Raw genomic sequence first — 19,694 nt, 5'->3', positions numbered from 1 at the left:
CAAGACCACCCCGCCACCCCCATCGGGACCGTGACTAGGGTCGCACTACTTCTCTCTGGACGGCACGGGCGTTTTTACACATCTGTGCTTCCCTCCATGGTTGTGGTGATCTCGTTAGATCTGTGGTGCCTTTCAGTGGACTTCAGTTTTCTGTAAAAGGGTTTTCCATGTAGAGATAACTAGATCCAGTCCTAGTTAACTTACATTTTTATTGCTATGTTATAAATGATACCATCTTTTGTTGAATTTCTTAACAGATTATTAGTAAATGGAAATATAATTGACTTTGGTGTAATAACTAAGATGATATCTTCTCAGTAATTTGGGTCTTGCCTTTTTTTCTATAGGATTACATCCCAGTAGATCAAGAAGAGCTGAGAGATTACGTCAAAGCTAGGCTGAAAGTCTTCTATGAAGAAGAACTTGATGTCCCCCTGGTCCTGTTCAATGAAGTGCTGGACCACGTGCTCAGGATTGACCGGTGGGCTTTCTGTTGCGAGCGCTCTGCCCCTTGGCTAAGCTGCTCTTGAGTTAGTGGCGGGGGCTCATGCCAGGCCTCACGCTGTTCTGACGGACTCCCCCACCTCCACCTCAGTCTTCCCTGCCGAGAACCCCCATCTCTTCTTTCTTTCTGAGGCCGCCCAACCATCTAACCCTCCTCAGCAGAACCTCTTTCTGCTTCTCCCATGACCCTCTCTCAGCCTCCTCCTGGAGTCGGGTCTGCCCCCTCATGTCATCTGAGCATCTGGAAGATGGGACCATGTCTTATGATCTTTGCATCCCCACTAGACCTGGCAGATAACTAATCACTCAACAAGTATTTTATGTATAAATTCAAGTTAAAACATCAAAAATGTAGGCTAAATCCCGAAAAGTTTAGGACATGAGCATCAAAGGGGGAATGAAACATAAAAGCCTCACAGTTTATCCTTTCTGGTAACGTTTCAGAATATTCCGCCAGCCTCAAGGCCACTTGCTTCTGATTGGTGTCAGTGGAGCAGGAAAAACCACCCTGTCCCGTTTTGTGGCCTGGATGAACGGTCTGAGTGTGTACCAGATCAAGGTGGGTCGGCACAGTGCCTGATCCCAGCGGCAGATCCGTGATTCGTGCACATGGTGCCTTGAACTAGAAGGACCTAACCCGCCACCTGCCTCTGTAGGTCCACAGGAAGTACACAGGGGAAGACTTTGATGAAGACCTTCGCACAGTGTTGAGACGTTCCGGCTGTAAAAATGAAAAGATAGCGTTCATCATGGACGAATCCAATGTGTTAGATTCTGGATTCCTAGAGCGGATGAACACGCTCCTGGCCAACGGAGAGGTAATTGAGTGCCACGTTGCCTGGTGTTGCATGTTACCTGGCATCAGGTTCTGAGGCCCAGTCAGCCATTGTGCCATGTTACTCTAGGTTCCTGGCCTCTTCGAAGGAGATGAGTATGCCACCTTGATGACCCAGTGTAAAGAGGGGGCCCAGAAGGAGGGCTTGATGCTGGACTCACACGAGGAGCTGTACAAATGGTTCACCAGCCAAGTTATCCGCAACCTCCATGTCGTCTTCACCATGAACCCGTCCTCAGAGGGGCTCAAGGACCGCGCGGCCACCTCCCCAGCCCTCTTCAACAGGTACGCAGCTCTTCACTCAGCTCTGGGTCAGAACAGTCCTCCCAGGGGGCAAGCCTGCTCCTGCCAGCTGTTTGAGATGTGGGCATCTTTTTCAGGTGTGTGTTGAACTGGTTTGGGGACTGGTCCACTGAAGCCCTTTATCAGGTTGGCAAAGAATTCACAAGTAAAATGGACCTGGAGAAGCCGAATTACATTGTGCCTGACTACATGCCCGTTGTGTATGACAAACTGCCACAGCCACCTTCACATCGGGAAGCTATTGTGAACAGCTGTGTATTTGTTCATCAGACACTTCACCAGGTGGGTTCAGTTTTGAGATCATTGGAAAGGAAGACCAGCTGTCATACAATGTAAAACTAAACTGAGGTGGAGTAGACCCCGGAGCGCTCCACGGTGGACGCTGCCCCAGCGCCTGTGAAGGGGACCTGCTGTCTCCCATTCTCTCACCTCCTCATTACCAGGCATCACCCGACCTTGCTGCTGCCACGGGGTGTCCTTCCTTTGTAAAGCATTCTCTGTGCTGCTCTTTCACTGCTGCTGCTCGTCCAGGCCCTTGTTTCTGCCCCTAGACCATGGGTCAGCACACTTTTTCTGCACAAGGCCAGATGGTAAATGCTTCAGGCCTTTCGGGCCAGGAGGGTCTTTTATCTCATTGGTTCTGCCCTTGGAGCCAAAGCCTCCGTAGTCCCTGTGCACCAGTGGGTGTGACTCTGTGTCACTGAAGCTTCATTTACAGAAATACGTGGTTGTGGGGTCTGGTCTTCTGGCCATAGTGGGTTGGCTTTGCTTCACACCCTGTAATAGAAGAGACCAGTCTGCTGCCATCCGAAAAGCTTTGTAAAAAGCACTCTGAGCTGTGGGCGTCTGCTCAGTCGCTGCCCTTCCATCCGTGCCGTACGCAGGCCACCTCGTGCTGTCACCCTGGCCACCCTGCCTCAGAATCTGCCTTAGAGTAGCTGATGCCACGGCTCCTGTGCCGCTCGCTCCTTCTGCCGGCACTGCTTCTCGTTTCGGTACCCTTGAAAATGAGCTGGAGGTGGTGGGGGAGCCTCACTGACACTTACATAGTATCGCCAGCTGTGGGGTCCTTCTTGTGGGAAGTGCACCTCTGACGCTGCCAGGATCACCTTCCTCATCTCTGACAAGTCTGAGGAGAAATCAGAGCTTTAGAGGCTTCTTGAGATCTTAGAGGCTGAGCCAAAACCCCAGCCCCGGTGTTACGGCCCCTGAGGCTGGGTCTGTGCTACCATGTCACACAGCAGTCCACCGGGCAGAACAATTAGAGTTCTTTGGGGTTAAGTTGCAGAGAACGTCCTGAAGAGTGAAAATATTGACCTTCTTTATCTTTTTTTTTCATATTTGGCATCAGTTTATTGAGAAGGCTATTGCAGAAAAGATGGCTTGTTAGCAGAATAACTGGCATTGCTGTTTTGTGGGAGCCCTCATAGAATACATACAGCTGAAGTCAAGAGACCCACATAGGTTGTGCAGAAAGCATCTCGACTGGAAAGCCAGTCTCTTCTGACTCTGAGCACAGTGCTCAGGGTTCTCCATAGAGCTGCCCAGTTATAAGAGTCATGTTCAGGCAAGTTTAGCTACAGCTTTCTAGTTGATTTATCATTGTTCTGGCCCAGACAGAATTTACCATTCAGCGTTCACTTTCATTATATGGTGATTTTGCTATGAGGGCACACTTGGCGACGCCTGAGGGCCTTGGTTGGCCCAGCTGGGGTTGTCCCTGGCGTCTAGTGGGAGGCAGCCAGGGATGCTGCTAGAGACCATTCAGTGCCCGGGGCAGCCCTCTGTAACAGAGTCACCAGCCCAGATTGACCTGTATCTTCTAAAAGGCCAATGCTCGGCTGGCAAAGCGAGGGGGCAGGACAATGGCCATCACGCCTCGCCACTACCTGGACTTCATCAACCACTATGCCGACCTGTTCCATGAGAAGCGAAGCGAGCTGGAGGAGCAACAGATGCACTTGAACGTTGGGCTCCGGAAAATCAAAGAGACCGTCGACCAGGTACCTCACTTACCGAGAGGGCTGCAGTGACGACCCCTTTCAAGGAAGTTTCTTGTTTGTTTTTCTGACGCGGTTTTTGCTCCTTAGGTAGAAGAGCTACGTCGTGACCTGAGGATAAAGAGCCAGGAGCTGGAGGTGAAGAACGCAGCAGCCAACGACAAGCTCAAAAAGATGGTGAAAGACCAACAAGAGGCTGAGAAGAAAAAGGTACTACCTGTGTTCCAGGAGCTGTGGCCTGTGTGCCCTGAGCGCCTCAGTCTCTCATGAGGGTGGGCTGTGGGGTCCAAGAGGGGCTTTAGGGGTTGGACAGGTTAAGGGGACGGGGGTGAGGAGGGTTGTTTCAGGATTCATTCAGCACATTACCCAATGCTTAACCCAAAGCTGAGCCATCCGACCTTTCTAGGTCATGAGCCAAGAAATTCAGGAGCAGCTGCACAAGCAGCAGGAAGTGATTGCAGACAAGCAGATGAGCGTCAAGGAAGACCTTGACAAGGTGGAGCCCGCTGTCATCGAGGCCCAGAATGGTATGTGCGCGCGGTCAGCGCCCACCTTTCCAGGAAGGGTGCTCGCCCTCCACTACTGCAGACTTGAGGGGACTGAACACAAGCTTCCCTCTGAGGTTCTAGGGGTGCACGTGTCCAGAGCATCACTGGTGAACATCTGAAGGCCTTTCTGAATACCTAGGACTGTCCTCATCCGCTAAAGCAAGGTTCCTGTAAAGCTAGTGTGCTTTCACCAGAGTAAAACCCTTCTCATAAGAGGAAGTTGACAAAATAAGCTTTATGTCTATATACTTTTTTAAAAATTTGGTATTATGTATTTAAGCTAAGAGTCCCTGACCCTTAGCTTGAATTTTACCCAGAAACACCATGAAGTATTCACATTGCTGTCTCACAATGAACTTCTCAGCGTTCTGGCCTGCCCGGCACTTGCTGGTGTGAGCATTGGTGATGGCCTCTTCTCGTTACACACGAGTGCCTGTGCAGTGCCCCAAAAGTGGGGCCGGAACCTGTCACCCGACCTTAGTTTGCAGTTTATACAGCAGTTAGAGTAGCCGAGACCTGTGCTCCCTTTCTGCCTATAAACTATGAAGTTTTTATATTGTACCACAAGGTGAATTAAAATGCACTATCCAAACTATAGATTTTCCTTCAAAGTTGGATTTAGATGGGAATTTAATTCTCACCTGCTGACTAATTACTTTTAAAAAAGTGTTTTATTAAAAGTTAAGGCTGGAAAACTACATTTCAGTTTATGGAAGGAAATGTCCATTTTTTTAGAACTGTTAATTCTATATACTCACCCAGCCAGACAACTTCTAAGTTGTGGCATATTGAACACATCTTTGTTTAAATTATATAAAATAGATGCACAATCATATTTAAAATTTTCAGTCTTTATGGAGGTAGAAGCATTAATGAGGACTTGTGAGATGTTTTTAAAGGTAATACCCTGCTGTTTCCGGAGTAGTGCAGATGGGGCGCACTCTAGTAAGGTCTTCGTGATTATTGCGTATCTGCTACGTAAACTGTTCCGGCAGTGTTCCTCCCACTCATCCAACCCCTAATCCGGTGGTGTACATTTTCCCCACGTGTGTCCAGCAGTAACTATTACACCCAGCAGTGAGAGCAGTGTAACTCCCGATCCCAGAGTGTGTAAGCGTGTGGGAGGCGGTCCTCCCACACATACTAACACCAAGCAGTTCTCGAACGCCAGCAGGGTGTCCGAGAACTCAGCTCAATCCTGACGGTGTCTGCCGGGAGACAGCAGCAGATGCCCAGGTTAAGGGCTCCGTCCTACAAGACTGCCCTCCGCCCCCACTCCAGACGCTGGTCGCAAGCCCAGGCAGTTCCTGGTGCTTCTGACCTGCTGGCTACAGACTGGAGGCTCCCACGACCTCCCCCTTAAAGGTTGATGAACTTGCTGGAGCAGCTCAGGAAAGCACTTAGCGTTCACCAGTTTAATGCAGGATACCGTCAAGGATGCAGGTTAACAGCCCGACGCGAGAGACACAGGGCAGGGTCCCAAATACAGCACCTTCTCTCGTGGAGCTCGGGGCCCGGCTTGATGGCACGTAGAGGCATTCTGGTTCCCCAAGCGTGGAAGTTCTTTCCACCTGAGAGGTCGGATCCTGCCCAGCAGAGCAGAGCGAGGGAGTGATGAGCTCTTCTTGGGAGGCTTGGGAGGGCTTCACTGCATAGGCATGTTTGACTAGATCATTGGCCGTTAGCTGATTCAGCCTCCAGCCCCTTGGGTCGGGGTCCGAAAGCTTCCATTAACGTGACAAGACACCCATTTTACCGTTAAGACTGTTCGGTGTTTTCAGTGACTGGATGAAGACCAGATAGACCTGGGAAATATTATTTTGTCATATGAGTGACCAAATACGTATTTCTCACAACTCATTATTATCACAAAGCTTTTTCAGACAGAGACTCTCAGGTTCGCTCATATCCCCCGAGGAGCTGTCGCTTCTCCGAACGGGCCCAGGCCCGGCTGCCGTTGGGCGCCCTCTCCTGCGCCTGCTGCCACCCTCACCCCCCGCCCCGCCTCCTCTCTTGCTGCACCCAGCTGTGAAGTCCATCAAGAAGCAGCACCTGGTGGAGGTGCGCTCCATGGCCAACCCGCCCGCGGCTGTGAAGCTGGCGCTCGAGTCCATCTGCCTGCTGCTGGGGGAGAGCACGACCGACTGGAAGCAGATTCGCTCCATCATCATGCGCGAGAACTTCATCCCCACCATCGTGAACTTCTCCGCAGAGGAGATCAGGTGAACGGTACCCAGGAGCAAGAAGTCGTTTAGGTGTTGAGAGGTTTTCTCATGGCCTTGGTGTTCTGGCAAAAAAAATGCTAGAAGACAAAATTGCACGAATGCCTTTGCAGGCCTACCCACTCAAAGAGGTACTCCGATTTCTTGCCCTTGTTCCTGGCAATAGTTTTCTGTCCTTTAACCCCGTGAGCCCAATTCTGTTCCATCCCCACAAATAGCTCTGAGCCCTGTACTGCCCTCGGAGCAAGGGCCACTCCCCTGCTGCAGCTGGGTGGGCCCTGGAGTCCACCTCCTGCCAGGGGAGGGCAGGGGAAGGTCAGAGTCCTCAGCAGCAGCGCCCACTCTCTGTGAAGACAGTCGGTCTGGCCCATCTGCAGCAGCCATGGGTGGGTGACAGATGGGAACTGGCCTTCACCTTTGAATTTCCTAAAAACCCTACTTGTCCCTACATGTACTAAGAAATACAATTCCTCTTCTGCAGTGATGCCATAAGGGAGAAGATGAAGAAAAACTACATGTCCAATCCAAGCTACAATTATGAAATTGTAAATCGCGCTTCCCTGGCCTGTGGCCCTATGGTCAAATGGGCGATCGCACAGGTAGCTAGCTTGGCCGGGAGCTCCCATGTGGAAGGGGACCGCTTGTCTAGTCACTTTAAAAAAGTAACTACCGTTTGCCCTCCTCAGCTTAACTATGCCGACATGCTGAAGCGCGTGGAGCCCCTGCGGAACGAGCTGCAGAAGCTGGAGGACGACGCCAAGGACAACCAGCAGAAGGCCAACGAGGTGGAGCAGATGATCCGGGACCTGGAAGCCAGCATCGCCCGCTACAAGGAGGAGTACGCCGTCCTCATCTCAGAGGCCCAGGCCATCAAAGCAGACCTGGCTGCTGTTGAAGCCAAAGTAAGACTGTGAGGAGTCTGTAGTCTTCCTGCCAGCTTCCCTGAAATTCTGTGTTTTCGTGGTGGTTACCATGAGATGTTCACGGCCTCGTTTGGTGGAGGCCGAGCCTAACGCATGTGAATAGGTGCTGCCTGCACCATGTGTGTCTCGGCTGATTGGTTCTGTAGTGGCTGAGAGGGTGACTCTCCTGCCTGTTTACTGAGTGGCATCAATCAGGATAGATGGGTACCAGGGGGGCAGGGTACAGCCAGCGGGTCCTCTCCCCGTGGTCAGCTCCAGCCCTGTTTGCCCTCCCACCTGCAGCTGTCTAAGTGGCAGTGCTGAGGCCTCCTTGTTGGGGCCTCCTGCCCACCACTGCTGCCCGCGCTCCTCCGGAACCCTCAGTATGCTGTGATCTGCCGCCAGTGCCTCTTCCCTCCAGGCCAGACCTCCCCAAGCTGTTCCTTTCACTGGGAGGACCCCTCTCCCAGCCCCCATTTCTGCACACACACGTTTTGGTCTGACACTTCTACCCACCTGTCTCACACCCGGGTAGGGTCTGACTTGTGGTGCCATTTCTCAGTGGTCTGACATGATGAACAACTGGAGCCAGTCTCTATTTCTAGCCCACCCAAACCCTGCACACAATGTGGAGGGACAGATCTGCCCTTCTCAGTGTAAATCCTGTTGGGCTTTCCCTTTAGGTAAACCGGAGCACGGCTCTTCTGAAGAGTTTATCTGCTGAACGTGAGCGATGGGAAAAAACAAGTGAGACTTTCAAGAACCAGATGTCCACCATTGCTGGGGACTGCCTCCTGTCAGCCGCGTTCATTGCTTACGCGGGTTATTTTGACCAGCAGATGCGTCAAAACTTGTTCACCACCTGGTCCCACCACCTACAGCAAGCTAATATCCAGGTAACAGTCCTTGGGGCTTTCAAAGAGATGGTACATTTGTGAGCCCATTTGATGCTCAGTAAACTCAGTCTTAAGTTGAAAGCTCTACTGTATGTAGTTCTGAAGAAAAGGAAAAGTAACTTTCCTCGCCGTTCAGTTTCGTACAGACATTGCCAGGACGGAATATCTCTCCAATGCTGATGAGCGTCTTCGCTGGCAAGCCAGCTCCTTACCTGCCGACGACCTGTGCACAGAGAATGCCATCATGCTCAAACGCTTCAACAGGTATGGGCCTCTCCACGACAGAGGGCGGGTTAGACGTTTTTATGTGCTGTGATCCATTTTTACTAAGACTTACCCGGAACCTTTGAAGAGCTGAGGAGGAAGTCAAGGGGTGGGGGGAGGCGTGCCGTGCAGACGCCCTGTGCCTGTGCTGTGACTCGCACCCTGCTGCCTGCATTCTTCTGTAGGGAGTGTGTCTTGTGTGACCTCTGAAACTGACTGGCAGGATTGGGTGCTGGAGTGGACATTCAAACAGACCCTTTCTTAAAATAGTGTAAGAACTGAAAATATTAGCTAGAAGTAGAGGTAATGGGGAAATTGCTACCTGTTTTTTGGCTTAAGGCCAGAGTAAGAGATGGAATGTAACAGCAGTGCAAGCCGGCTGGACGTGCTCTTGTAGCGGAGTCCTCGCCACTGGCCCCACGTGAAGGCCGCCTGGCTCGCCGAGGCTTCCCCTCCTCTCAAACCCAGACACCATTGGTGTTTTTAAAAACATATTCCCAGGTTTCCTTTTTTTTTTTTCCAGGTTCACACATTCCAGGTTTTTTTTAACCTCCTCTAAACCTTTGAACCCTCGCTGTATGCCACTGTCCCAGGGACATGAAGGCAGTGCAGACCCTTCCAGGTGTCCTTTGACTTTATGAGCAAACCCTCAGTCCCATGAGTGGTTCAGTGGCTCACCAGACGGGGCTGACAAGGACACTGACCCGTCCACACAGTCTCCGTGCAGAACTAGAGTCGTTTAAGTGGAAACCACACCCACTTAGGTGTTGATTCAGCAGTAGCCTGGCACACGAGAATGAGGACAAATCTAAGTGTTTGTGAGGATGGAGTATTACTAGGAGAAGACAGGAAATACTCACATGTTTTGGCCAGTTAACAGACCACCATGCGTCCCCACCATGGGAGGCCAGGGCAGGCTCGCAGACTCGGCTGTTCACCCGGTGCCCATGTGTGGAGGGCTGCTCATGCCGAGTGAGGGTGGGAGTGCACCCCATGCACAAGCATGTGTCTGCAAACACCTAGGCCTTCTCTGGACAGACGGACCAGAAACTGGTGACCACAGAACAGGGGCAGCGGCAGGTCTTCTCACCAACTGCCCTCTCATAGCTTCTGGATTTTTTTTTTTTTAGGAGAGCAAGGTACAGGCTTTTATTTAGAGATAAAATGAAGGGACAGAGCTCCCGGCTCATGCCAGGAGGGGACAAGAGAGTCCCGCTTCTGGATTTTGTACAGGCATGTGTGTATATAGTACTTGTTTAAAATTGTTTTTTAATTGGCTGTGTGACCCTGGACAGATCACCTTAGCCTCTCTGCCTCATTTTGCTCTTGTATAAACAAATGTGATACCAATACCCATCCGATAGACTATTTGGAGGATTAAGTGAAGTCATGTCTAATCGCCTATATTCCTGGTGGCTTGAACTCTGGGGGCTGCTGCAGCAGTGGTGTTAATATCTGCCTGCTAGGAATTCACCTTCTGAAAGAACAGGAGTAATACATAGAACAGCAGTTCTAGCATCTCATGCTTGGTGTGCAGAGAATGACATGCGCAAGTGCTGAAAGCAAATCTGTGGCCCAGAAAGGACAGGTTTAACCATGGCCCTCAGCAGGGCCTGGGACTCTTACCTCATTATCATGGAAGTTCTGCAAAAAGACGGTTGTAGTGTTGTGCACTAGTCACACTCATCCCTATGGGTAAGCCAAAACCACACGAGTGGTAGGGACAGCCCTTCTGTCATCTTGTTGGGGGCTCTGCCACCTGCTGTGTGCCCCGTGGCCTCTAACTGCCCTCCATTGCCTCGTCCTCAGGTACCCGCTGATCATTGACCCCTCTGGGCAGGCCACCGAGTTCATCATGAATGAGTACAAGGACCGCAAGATCACGCGGACCAGCTTCCTGGACGACGCCTTCAGGAAGAACCTGGAGAGCGCCCTGAGATTCGGCAACCCCCTGCTCGTCCAGGTGGGTCTGCTCTCCGGACGCTGCTTCCTGCCAGGTTTTCCCAACACAGTTGTAAAATAGAACTCAATCACATAGTACAAACAGTGATCATTTTTGAACTGTGTAGCATCTCATTTGATATCAGAACAAGGATAAAGCTTTGAGATTATTCTATAAAAAAATCTAAACAGCAATGTTTCCCCTTAAAATTGCACCTGGGTCTAGATTATCTCTATCCATTGGAACATCATCCTTCCATGATGGAAACGTTCTCTAATTTGTGCTGTCTGGGATGTTGGCCACATACGTGGCTTTTGGGCAGTTCATGTGACCAGTGACTGAGGAGCTGAATTTTTTCATTTTAATTATGTGGCCACATATGGCTAGTGGTTGCCACATAGGACAGTCAGGGCTGAATGGCTGGGTGGCTTCTGAGAAGGTGTGTTCACCTGGAGTAGAAGTCAGCACACCATCGAAGTGCCGCGAAGTCCTGACTGTTGAGCTTCACGTGTGCACATACAGGACGTGGAGAGCTACGACCCAGTTCTGAATCCGGTCCTGAACCGTGAAGTTCGGCGAACAGGGGGGAGAGTGCTGATTACCCTTGGGGACCAGGATATAGACCTGTCGCCATCGTTTGTCATCTTCCTGTCCACCCGAGACCCGACCGTAAGGAGCAGGGCCCTTCATACGTGAGAATGCAGCATCTTTGGTGTTACAGCTCAAGTAACAAGCAGGCCCTTCCGTCCCCCCTGGCAGGTGGAGTTCCCCCCAGACCTCTGCTCCCGGGTGACTTTCGTCAACTTCACAGTCACTCGCAGCAGCTTACAGAGCCAGTGTCTGAACGAAGTGCTTAAAGCAGAGAGACCTGATGTGGACGAGAAACGGTCTGATCTTCTTAAACTTCAAGGTATGTGTCTGGATCTACAGCTTTGAGGTTTGGGGCAGGTTAGGAGGCTGAGCGTTTAAGGGACCAGGACAGCCAGGTTTATGGCCGGCACCCCAGAGTGTTCGTTCTGGAAGAACCTAAGCACGAAAGCAAACTGGATGTTTTAACCATTTCAGGGGAGTTTCAGCTACGGCTCCGTCAGCTAGAAAAATCCCTGCTACAAGCCCTGAATGAAGTGAAAGGGCGCATCTTGGATGACGACACCATCATCACCACCCTGGAGAACCTCAAGAGGGAAGCGGCTGAGGTGACGAGGAAGGTAGAGGAGACCGACCTCGTCATGCAGGAGGTGGAGACGGTGTCCCAGCAGTACCTGCCGCTCTCCACAGCCTGCAGCAGCATCTACTTCACCATGGAGTCCCTGAAGCAGGTGACCCTGGGGGCCGTGCCGCGCCGGGCCGGTCGCGCCCTGACGCCGTGAGTGCCTCACGGGTGCCACCGGCCATGTCCTTTCAGATACACTTCTTGTACCAGTACTCCCTCCAGTTCTTCCTGGACATCTACCACAACGTCCTGTACGAGAACCCGAACCTGAAGGGCATCACCGACCACACGCAGCGCCTCGGCCTCATAACCAAGGACCTCTTCCAGGTAGTGGCCCGTTGCCGGCTCCGCCTGGGGGGAGGGCTGGGAGGCGGAGCTTCAGGAGGCGCAGAGCTCCTGCTTCTGTCTCCAGGTGGCGTTTAACCGCGTGGCCCGAGGCATGCCGCATCAGGACCACATCACTTTCGCCATGCTCCTCGCCAGGATCAAACTGAAGGGCGCCGTCGGGTAAGGCCAGCTGCCCTGCTTCCCGTGCCGCCGCAGAACAGCGGTGTGTTTGGGTTGCCTGCTAGTGTCTGGTGATGGGATAAGTTTTTTTTTCTTTAAGCCATTACTGTCTCATAGTGATGACAGAAATGGATCTAAGGGACCCTAGCTAACCCGTCGCCCCTTCCCAGGGAGCCCACCTACGATGCCGAGTTCCAGCACTTCCTGAGAGGGAAGGAGATTGTCCTGAGTGCTGGCTCAACGCCCAAGGTCCCGGGCCTGACTGTAGAGCAGGCCGAAGCGGCAGTGAGGCTCAGCTGTCTCCCTGCCTTTAAAGACCTGATTGCAAAGGTTCAGGCCGACGAGGTAAGTGTTCTGAACCCCACCTGGCCTTTTCCCAGGAAGAGGGCAATGAGGAGTTGTGTGTTGTGTAAAGGCCAGGCAAGGTGGTGTGCACTGTCATGTCCGACAGCCGTGCCGGGGGGTGGGTCTGCCCCGTGCTGACGCTCCTGGTGTTGTCTCCACAGCAGTTCAGCATGTGGTTGGATAGCAGCTCCCCTGAGCAGACGGTGCCGTACCTGTGGAGTGAAGACAGCCCTGCAAGTAAGCCCGCATCAAGGCCCCTGGCGTATGCGTTCTGGCCCCAGCTGTGAGACTGGGCTGTGCTTCTGAGGGAAGGGACGCCTCCCAGATACAGTGCTCTGACTCCCGAGAGAAGCGTTTCAGCGCTGGAACCTCAGGACTTGGCGCAGAAGCGAGAGAGCAGGAGATGCCTGATTCTTGTGCCAACTCTTGCTGAAAGACCAAGACACAGATGGGGAGGCCCTTGCCCAGCATTAGGGGGAAATGGGCCGATAGAGGGCACGTGCTGAGGTCCTGGGCCGGCTGGGCTCCAGGAGGAAGAGGGAGGGACCATGCCCGGCACAGCTGTAGATCGGTGGCAGGGCCGGCGGTGACCATGGTCTGCAGAGTCTCAAGGGCCGTCAGGTGCCCCCCCCCACCCCCCCCCCGCTGCAGACAGGTGCGGGTGGGGTCGTTCATAGTCACGGCCACCGTGCCCTCAGAGACCTGAGCGGCTTTGCCCTTGGTGTGTCCAGGGGGTTCCCTGAGGTAGGAAGTGGTGTTGATTTTCCTCAGGCCAGAGAGGACCACAGGTGGGAACGTGATTTTGGAGATTTTGGAGCTGCTCCTTAGGCGTGAGTGTCTGCGGAGCACAGGCTTCGGGCAGAGGGACAGCTCAGGGCCTGTGCTTCACCAGCCCTTCCCCACCTCGCTTCAGCACCCATTGGGCAAGCCATCCACCGCCTGCTGTTGATCCAGGCCTTCCGCCCTGACCGCCTGCTGGCCATGGCCCACATATTTGTTTCCACCAATCTTGGGGAGTCCTTCATGTCCATCATGGAGCAGCCGCTGGACCTGACCCACATCGTGGACACAGAGGTACCACAGCCTTACGTGCACCTCCTGGGCCCTGACTCCCAGCAGAACCTCCTCCAAAGGCCATGTGCCTGCTGTAGACCCTGGACTGCCTGGCTCCGGGCACCCGCACAGTGGGCCCAGGCGTCTCCACAAGCCCCGTGCGCAGGGCTCTCCTCTCGCGAAGGGTACACGCTGTCTGGCAGGACGATCTCTGACTTCATTCTGACTCCCGCGCCTGCAGGTAAAGCCGAATACTCCAGTCCTAATGTGCTCTGTGCCTGGTTATGATGCCAGTGGGCATGTTGAAGACCTGGCTGCTGAACAGAACACACAGATCACTTCCATTGCAATCGGTAAGAGCTGAAGGGTTTCATGGGCTGGCGCCCAGAGTGCATGGTGGGCACTGAAGTCCAAATCTGCTGTGCTGACACTAAGCTTTCTGACATCAGGCTCGGCAGAAGGCTTCAACCAAGCGGATAAGGCAATAAATACAGCTGTGAAGTCAGGCAGGTGAGTCGGGTTTGTTTGCAGAAAGCCTGGGTCCCCAAGAATTCAGTCGGGAACCTGAAGCGTGGCTTCTGCTTTGCCTGGGCAGGTGGGTGATGCTGAAGAACGTTCACCTGGCGCCGGGGTGGCTGATGCAGCTGGAGAAGAAGCTGCACTCCCTGCAGCCACACGCCTGCTTCAGGCTCTTCCTCACCATGGAGATCAACCCCAAGGTGCGGGGCAGCAGGGAGACGCATTGCCTGGGAGGGTCAGCATGGCGTCTGGTCAGCGTGCATGTGGTTGAGCGGACGCGCACTGCAAACCACAGCGGTGATGGGGGCTCGTCTTCCTCAGGTGCCGGTGAATCTGCTCCGGGCGGGCCGCATCTTCGTGTTCGAGCCCCCCCCAGGGGTGAAGGCCAACATGCTGAGGACGTTCAGCAGCATCCCCGTCGCGCGAATATGCAAGGTGAGAGTGCTTCCTCCCAGGGCACTTCTTGCATGAGCCCGAGAGATGGCGTCCCGCCGCGCAGTGCCGGAGCGGGCTCTGTGCCTCCCAGTGACCCCAGAACGTCCAGTCGTATGGCCGATTCTACTGCAGGCAAGATTTCCCTCCATGCAGAGTGATCGGTTGCAGGGTGTGAGGGTTAGGCTCCCGGGTGAGCAGACTGTGCTCTAGCCAGGGCCCCGGTTCGTATCCCGGAGCCGATGTTGGAGTCCTGTGCTCAAGCACACAGGCCACCCAAGGCCAGCAGTGCCCCTGCTGGACACCCAGCGAAGGCTGGAGGCAGGAGCGGGGGGTTCTCCAGTACCAGTTTATTTGGTGCCGTAATCCACTTTTCGTGACATCTTCAGAACACTGGTCTTTATCATTGTTAGCCAAATAATTCACCTTCATCAGTAGAGACTTTGACATACTTTTCTCTTCGCAACAACATCCGTGTTAACGTGCTGCATAGTCAGCCCGAGGGTCAGTGGTGCCAGCGTTTGTATGTAGAAGCCTCCCTCTGAAGCTCCGATTCTGACGGGGATCCACGCTGTCCCCTAGATGACAGGGGCGCTGCCTCCTGCTGACTTTGTCCTTGATGACTTTCCTCATCCAGTCTCCCAACGAGCGTGCACGCTTGTACTTCCTGCTGGCCTGGTTCCACGCCATCATCCAGGAACGCTTACGATACGCACCCCTGGGGTGGTCCAAGAAGTATGAGTTCGGGGAGTCTGACCTGCGGTCGGCCTGCGACACAGTGGACACGTGGCTGGACGACACTGCCAAGGCGAGTGTGGGCTGGGCCATGTCCGAGACAGAAGGGAAATGCTGGGAACGATGACGGTGAGGTGGGAGAGCGGCGGCTTCCTAGCAGAGGACAGGGGGCCATCTGTGAGTGGGGGGAGGAAAACCCGCCTGCTGCCTGCTGGGGAGCCGGGCTGTGTGGGCACCCCCTCTCCCCCCACACACAGGTGACCCGGTCTTTTCTCTCCAGGGGAGGCAGAACATCTCGCCAGATAAGATCCCGTGGTCAGCACTGAAGACCCTGATGGCGCAGTCCATCTACGGCGGGCGGGTGGACAATGAGTTTGACCAGCGCCTGCTCAGCACTTTCCTGGAGCGCCTGTTCACGACGAAGAGCTTCGATAGTGAGTTCAAGCTGGCTTGCAAGGTCGATGGGCATAAAGACATTCAAATGCCCGACGGCATCAGGTACGAGCCCGCCCCGTGCCCCTGGCAGTCGGGACACCGGGCAGTCTCAGGCGGCGCCTTTTCTCAGCGTCTCCACCTTTGCTGGTTTTCCAGGCGAGAGGAGTTTGTGCAGTGGGTGGAGCTGCTCCCCGACACGCAGACGCCCTCCTGGCTGGGCCTGCCCAACAATGCGGAGAGAGTCCTCCTCACCACGCAGGGTGGGTGCCCCAGGGCCTCTCGCCACCCCCCTCTGTGGCTCCATGGCCTCGACGTCCCCTCGGTCAGACCACCAGACTGCCTGTCCCGCTGAGCTGCTCCTCACTCGGCTCCTCGGGGAGGCAGGGACCGTGGCTCCAGTCAGTCGTCGCTGCAGTTCAGGTTCAGGTCTGGGCAAGAGGCTCACGTTCATGTGAATGAGGAAGACCAAGAACTTGTCCACTCCAGTGATTCTCAAAGTATGGGCCCAGAACAGTGCTATCAGCCTCGCCTGAGTGGAAATGCAGGCTCCCAGGCACACTGCCATCCTCCTGAAGGAGAGCGGGGGTGCCTGGGCCCAGCCTTCCATCCCAACGAGCCCTCCCGGTGGCTGAGAAACAGGCCCAGAGTCACGCGGCTGCTTGATAGGATGGAATCAGACCCTTCACCTCAGGCGTCGCTCCCACCTTACGAGGCTTATTCAGGCTGGATCGTGCCTCCCGCTGAGGCAACCGTGGCCCCCTGGGCGACCAAAATGGGAAGTCCAGGCTGGCTGGCAGTTGAGTTTGAGACCTGGATGCTAAGCCGCTTTGCAGGGCTCGTAGGAGTGCCCTCTCCTAGAGGAGCATGTGCTGAGGTCAGCGGGGGCCCTGTCAGCCCTGGGTGTCACCTGCCGTGACCCCAGCTCGCCCCCACCCATGACCAGGTGGTTTGCAGGAATGTCACTCGCTGTTGTGATAGCAGCTGAGTCCCTGTGAACACCCTCCCTCTTCTGTAGTGACTTACCTGAGCCCTTGCCACGCCGGCACCCTGCTGTTAGGGCCGCACCAACAGCCGGGGCGCGGTTTGAGCCCACAAGGGCCGTGGCGAGAAAGCGGAGCCCTGACTTCCCAGGCCAGCCTTCAGGTGGCAGTTGTGCCCCTGGGTTGGCCTTTCAGCACCTGCTTCCGGGTGACCACACCAGGCCAAGACGGGCCTGTGAGGGAGGGCAGGTAGATGTGGGCGGAGTCCAGAACACATGGAAGGCCACCACGTAGTTCCCACTGGAAGAAGTCATGAGCTGACCGCACAGATGGCCCCCGGCTGGCGCCCAGCACTCCAGAGCCCAGAGCCACGCTCAGGCTGTTGTGGGCACTGCATGCACCCCGTGTCCTGAAGGAGCCCCCCTCTAGCCCACTCTTGGGCTGCCAGCTCGTGACATCTGGTGGCAGGTTTTCATCTGTATTTGCCTCCATTTTTCTGGCCACACCATTTTCTGTGTCAATTTCTTTAGGAACATACCCACTTGGCACCTCCGGGTGACACAGTCACTCCCACAAATGTATGATGTGGCCTTACGTTCAAATCTCTTTTTCCTGCGATCCTGCTGGTGGTGGCGGAACCACGGCCCAGGGGTGGACATGATCAGTAAGATGCTGAAGATGCAGGTGCTCGAGGACGAGGACGACCTGGCCTACGCGGAGACGGAGAAGAAAACGAGGGTGGACTCCACGTCCGATGGGCGCCCCGCCTGGATGAGGACCCTGCACACCACCGCCTCCAACTGGCTGCACCTCATCCCCCAGACGCTGAGCCACCTCAAACGCACAGTGGAGAACATCAAGGTGGCCGGGCCAGGGGCGGGCAGGGCTGCCCCTCAGTGCCCACGGGCCAGGGGAGGGCCTTGCAAGCTTGGCTGGGCTGCAAGGGCCACGCGTGGTGGTGTCCAGAGCAGGCCCATGTCCCGGCCCACCCCAGGTCAGGCTCAGAAGGGCCAGACCCTTGTTAACCAGCCAGAAGGACTGTAGAGGATGTCTGTCTTTGGTGGGCAAGGCAGGAGCCCCTGGAGGAGGTGGCCCGGCCGTTCTTCCTCTTCAGAGGCTTGTCTGGAGCAGCTGGGGACCAGCTTCATACAAGGGCTGGTCCCGGAGGGCGCTCGAGCGAGGCTGTGAACCACCCCCGGGTAGGGGGTGTCGGGGCTCCAAAGTGCTGTCTGTCTGTCTGGCGGGCTCCCTCTGCAAGAAGCACCACGTCCTCGCTCCCTCTTTACTCCCACCTCCTCTTGTTCTTGACCATTTTAGGATCCCTTGTTCAGATTCTTTGAGAGAGAAGTGAAGATGGGAGCGAAGCTGCTCCAGGACGTCCGCCAGGACCTTGCCGACGTGGTGCAAGTGTGTGAGGGGAGGAAGAAGCAGACCAACTACTTGCGCACGCTCATCAATGAGCTGGTGAAAGGTGTGTGGCCGTGTGCGCCCGGAGCTCAGCACAGGGCCCGGCCTCACGTGAGCGCCGTGCACGCAAGCTTCTGTCTGAGAGCAGCTTGGTGCCCTTGCCTGGGGGGCAGGCTGAGAAAAACCCAAGAACCCATTTTTTCTTACATGCCCGTTTGTGTGATCGTTACATTTTTAGGAGGGCTCAAGTCCCAAGGTGCAGGGAGCCCCCAGGCCCCAGAATTGCAGTGGGGGCAGCACCATATGCTGGGCTCTGGAGCTGGGGTGGCGTTTGGGAGCAGGCACCCGGAGGAGAGACAGCAGCTGGGTGGAGACGGAGGCGCGGCCCTGGCCCCTCTGCACGAGACTGCCGGAGGCGACACTGGTCTGTGGTCTCGCGTTTGCAGGGATCTTGCCTCGGAGCTGGTCACACTACACAGTACCCGCAGGCATGACCGTCATCCAGTGGGTGTCCGACTTCAGTGACAGGGTCAAACAGCTGCAGGACATCTCCCTGGCCGCGGCGTCTGGCGGCGCCAAGGAGCTGAAGGTGAGGAATGAGGCCTGCGGGTGGGTGGTGACTGTCCCGGCAGCTCGGGGCGGCGAGCACGGGCACAGATCTGACCGACAGAAGGGGTGCTGCGTACTTCTCACCTGGGCCACTCCTCCCCAGAACATCCACGTGTGCCTGGGCGGCCTCTTTGTGCCCGAGGCCTACATCACGGCCACCAGGCAGTACGTGGCCCAGGCCAACAGCTGGTCCCTGGAGGAGCTCTGCCTGGAAGTCAGTGTCACCACCTCCCAGAGTGCCACCCTCGATGCCTGCAGCTTTGGCGTGACTGGTGAGTGGGGGCCACAGCTGCTCTGAGGGTCCCCTCCCCGCCGCCGGGCCATACTTGTGGCCACAACCCACCCCATGTCCTGCCTCCCCTCAGGGCTGAAGCTCCAGGGGGCCACATGCAGTAACAACAAGCTGTCACTGTCCAGCGCCATCTCCACGGTCCTCCCCCTGACGCAGCTGCGCTGGGTCAAGCAGACAAACGCAGAGAGAAAGGCTAACGTGGTAAGTGGCTCCTTCCCAGCCTCTGGCCGGGGAGATGGTGTGTACAGGCCTTCAACGCACTGAGCCGATTCCTCCAGGGAGGCCTGCCCCTAACTGCAGGCCAGCAGCTCCGCAGGACCACCTGTCCCTTCTCAGCGGTTTCTGTCCCTCTGCCTGCTCAGCAGTAAGCTGCCTGCCTTCTTGTAGGTGACCCTACCCGTGTACCTGAACTTCACCCGCGCAGACCTCATCTTCACTGTAGACTTTGAAATCGCTACCAAGGAGGACCCCCGCAGCTTCTACGAGCGCGGCGTCGCGGTCCTTTGCACAGAGTGAACCCCCTTTTCTAGCCCCCCTCCTGTAAGAGTAAAGCTCAATATTTAACATTTATTCATTATGAAAGTGTTTGGAAGGATGGACTTGTCAGAAGGAAGTCGCTGGCGTGAGGTTGGGGACAAAACGAAGTCTGACGGTTGGGAACAGGAGCTCAGAGGGATCTGCGCATGTGCCTGTGTTCAGACGGTCGACGGCATGACTTGTTCGGGAAATAAAACACTAAGCATGACCTGGC

General features: G+C 55.1%; 1 protein-coding gene across 2 annotated transcripts in view; it reads left to right on the top strand.

Moving 5' to 3' along the window:
- Nucleotides 1–19,688, top strand: part of DYNC1H1 (dynein cytoplasmic 1 heavy chain 1) — a 73,091-nt gene extending 53,403 nt beyond the window's left edge. Inside the window, exons 44-78 of one of the 2 annotated variants that reach the window (XM_073241842.1) lie at nt 348–481; nt 949–1,063; nt 1,161–1,322; nt 1,410–1,624; nt 1,720–1,924; nt 3,472–3,645; nt 3,733–3,852; nt 4,049–4,169; nt 6,217–6,412; nt 6,894–7,011; nt 7,099–7,314; nt 7,998–8,210; nt 8,347–8,474; nt 10,284–10,437; nt 10,939–11,085; nt 11,176–11,326; nt 11,482–11,735; nt 11,822–11,956; nt 12,042–12,136; nt 12,307–12,481; nt 12,643–12,718; nt 13,395–13,555; nt 13,776–13,887; nt 13,984–14,044; nt 14,130–14,253; nt 14,375–14,488; nt 15,123–15,293; nt 15,501–15,718; nt 15,812–15,915; nt 17,285–17,496; nt 17,953–18,106; nt 18,489–18,631; nt 18,755–18,923; nt 19,017–19,144; nt 19,331–19,688. In XM_073241842.1, the coding sequence (XP_073097943.1) occupies nt 348–481; nt 949–1,063; nt 1,161–1,322; nt 1,410–1,624; nt 1,720–1,924; nt 3,472–3,645; nt 3,733–3,852; nt 4,049–4,169; nt 6,217–6,412; nt 6,894–7,011; nt 7,099–7,314; nt 7,998–8,210; nt 8,347–8,474; nt 10,284–10,437; nt 10,939–11,085; nt 11,176–11,326; nt 11,482–11,735; nt 11,822–11,956; nt 12,042–12,136; nt 12,307–12,481; nt 12,643–12,718; nt 13,395–13,555; nt 13,776–13,887; nt 13,984–14,044; nt 14,130–14,253; nt 14,375–14,488; nt 15,123–15,293; nt 15,501–15,718; nt 15,812–15,915; nt 17,285–17,496; nt 17,953–18,106; nt 18,489–18,631; nt 18,755–18,923; nt 19,017–19,144; nt 19,331–19,459 (5,304 nt within the window). In that variant the 3' untranslated portion in view covers nt 19,460–19,688. Of the gene's footprint in view, nt 1–347; nt 482–948; nt 1,064–1,160; nt 1,323–1,409; nt 1,625–1,719; nt 1,925–3,471; nt 3,646–3,732; nt 3,853–4,048; nt 4,170–6,216; nt 6,413–6,893; nt 7,012–7,098; nt 7,315–7,997; nt 8,211–8,346; nt 8,475–10,283; nt 10,438–10,938; nt 11,086–11,175; nt 11,327–11,481; nt 11,736–11,821; nt 11,957–12,041; nt 12,137–12,306; nt 12,482–12,642; nt 12,719–13,373; nt 13,556–13,775; nt 13,888–13,983; nt 14,045–14,129; nt 14,254–14,374; nt 14,489–15,122; nt 15,294–15,500; nt 15,719–15,811; nt 15,916–17,284; nt 17,497–17,952; nt 18,107–18,488; nt 18,632–18,754; nt 18,924–19,016; nt 19,145–19,330 lie in introns of both variants that reach the window. The other variant, XM_073241841.1, reaches the window with a different exon arrangement.
- The last annotated feature ends 6 nt before the right edge of the window (nt 19,689–19,694 follow it).

Source organism: Manis javanica, chromosome 8 (assembly GCF_040802235.1).
Source record: "Manis javanica isolate MJ-LG chromosome 8, MJ_LKY, whole genome shotgun sequence".
Lineage (NCBI taxonomy): Eukaryota > Metazoa > Chordata > Mammalia > Pholidota > Manidae > Manis > Manis javanica.
Note: the sequence above shows the minus strand (reverse complement) of the source record. Positions and strands in the feature narration are given on the sequence as shown.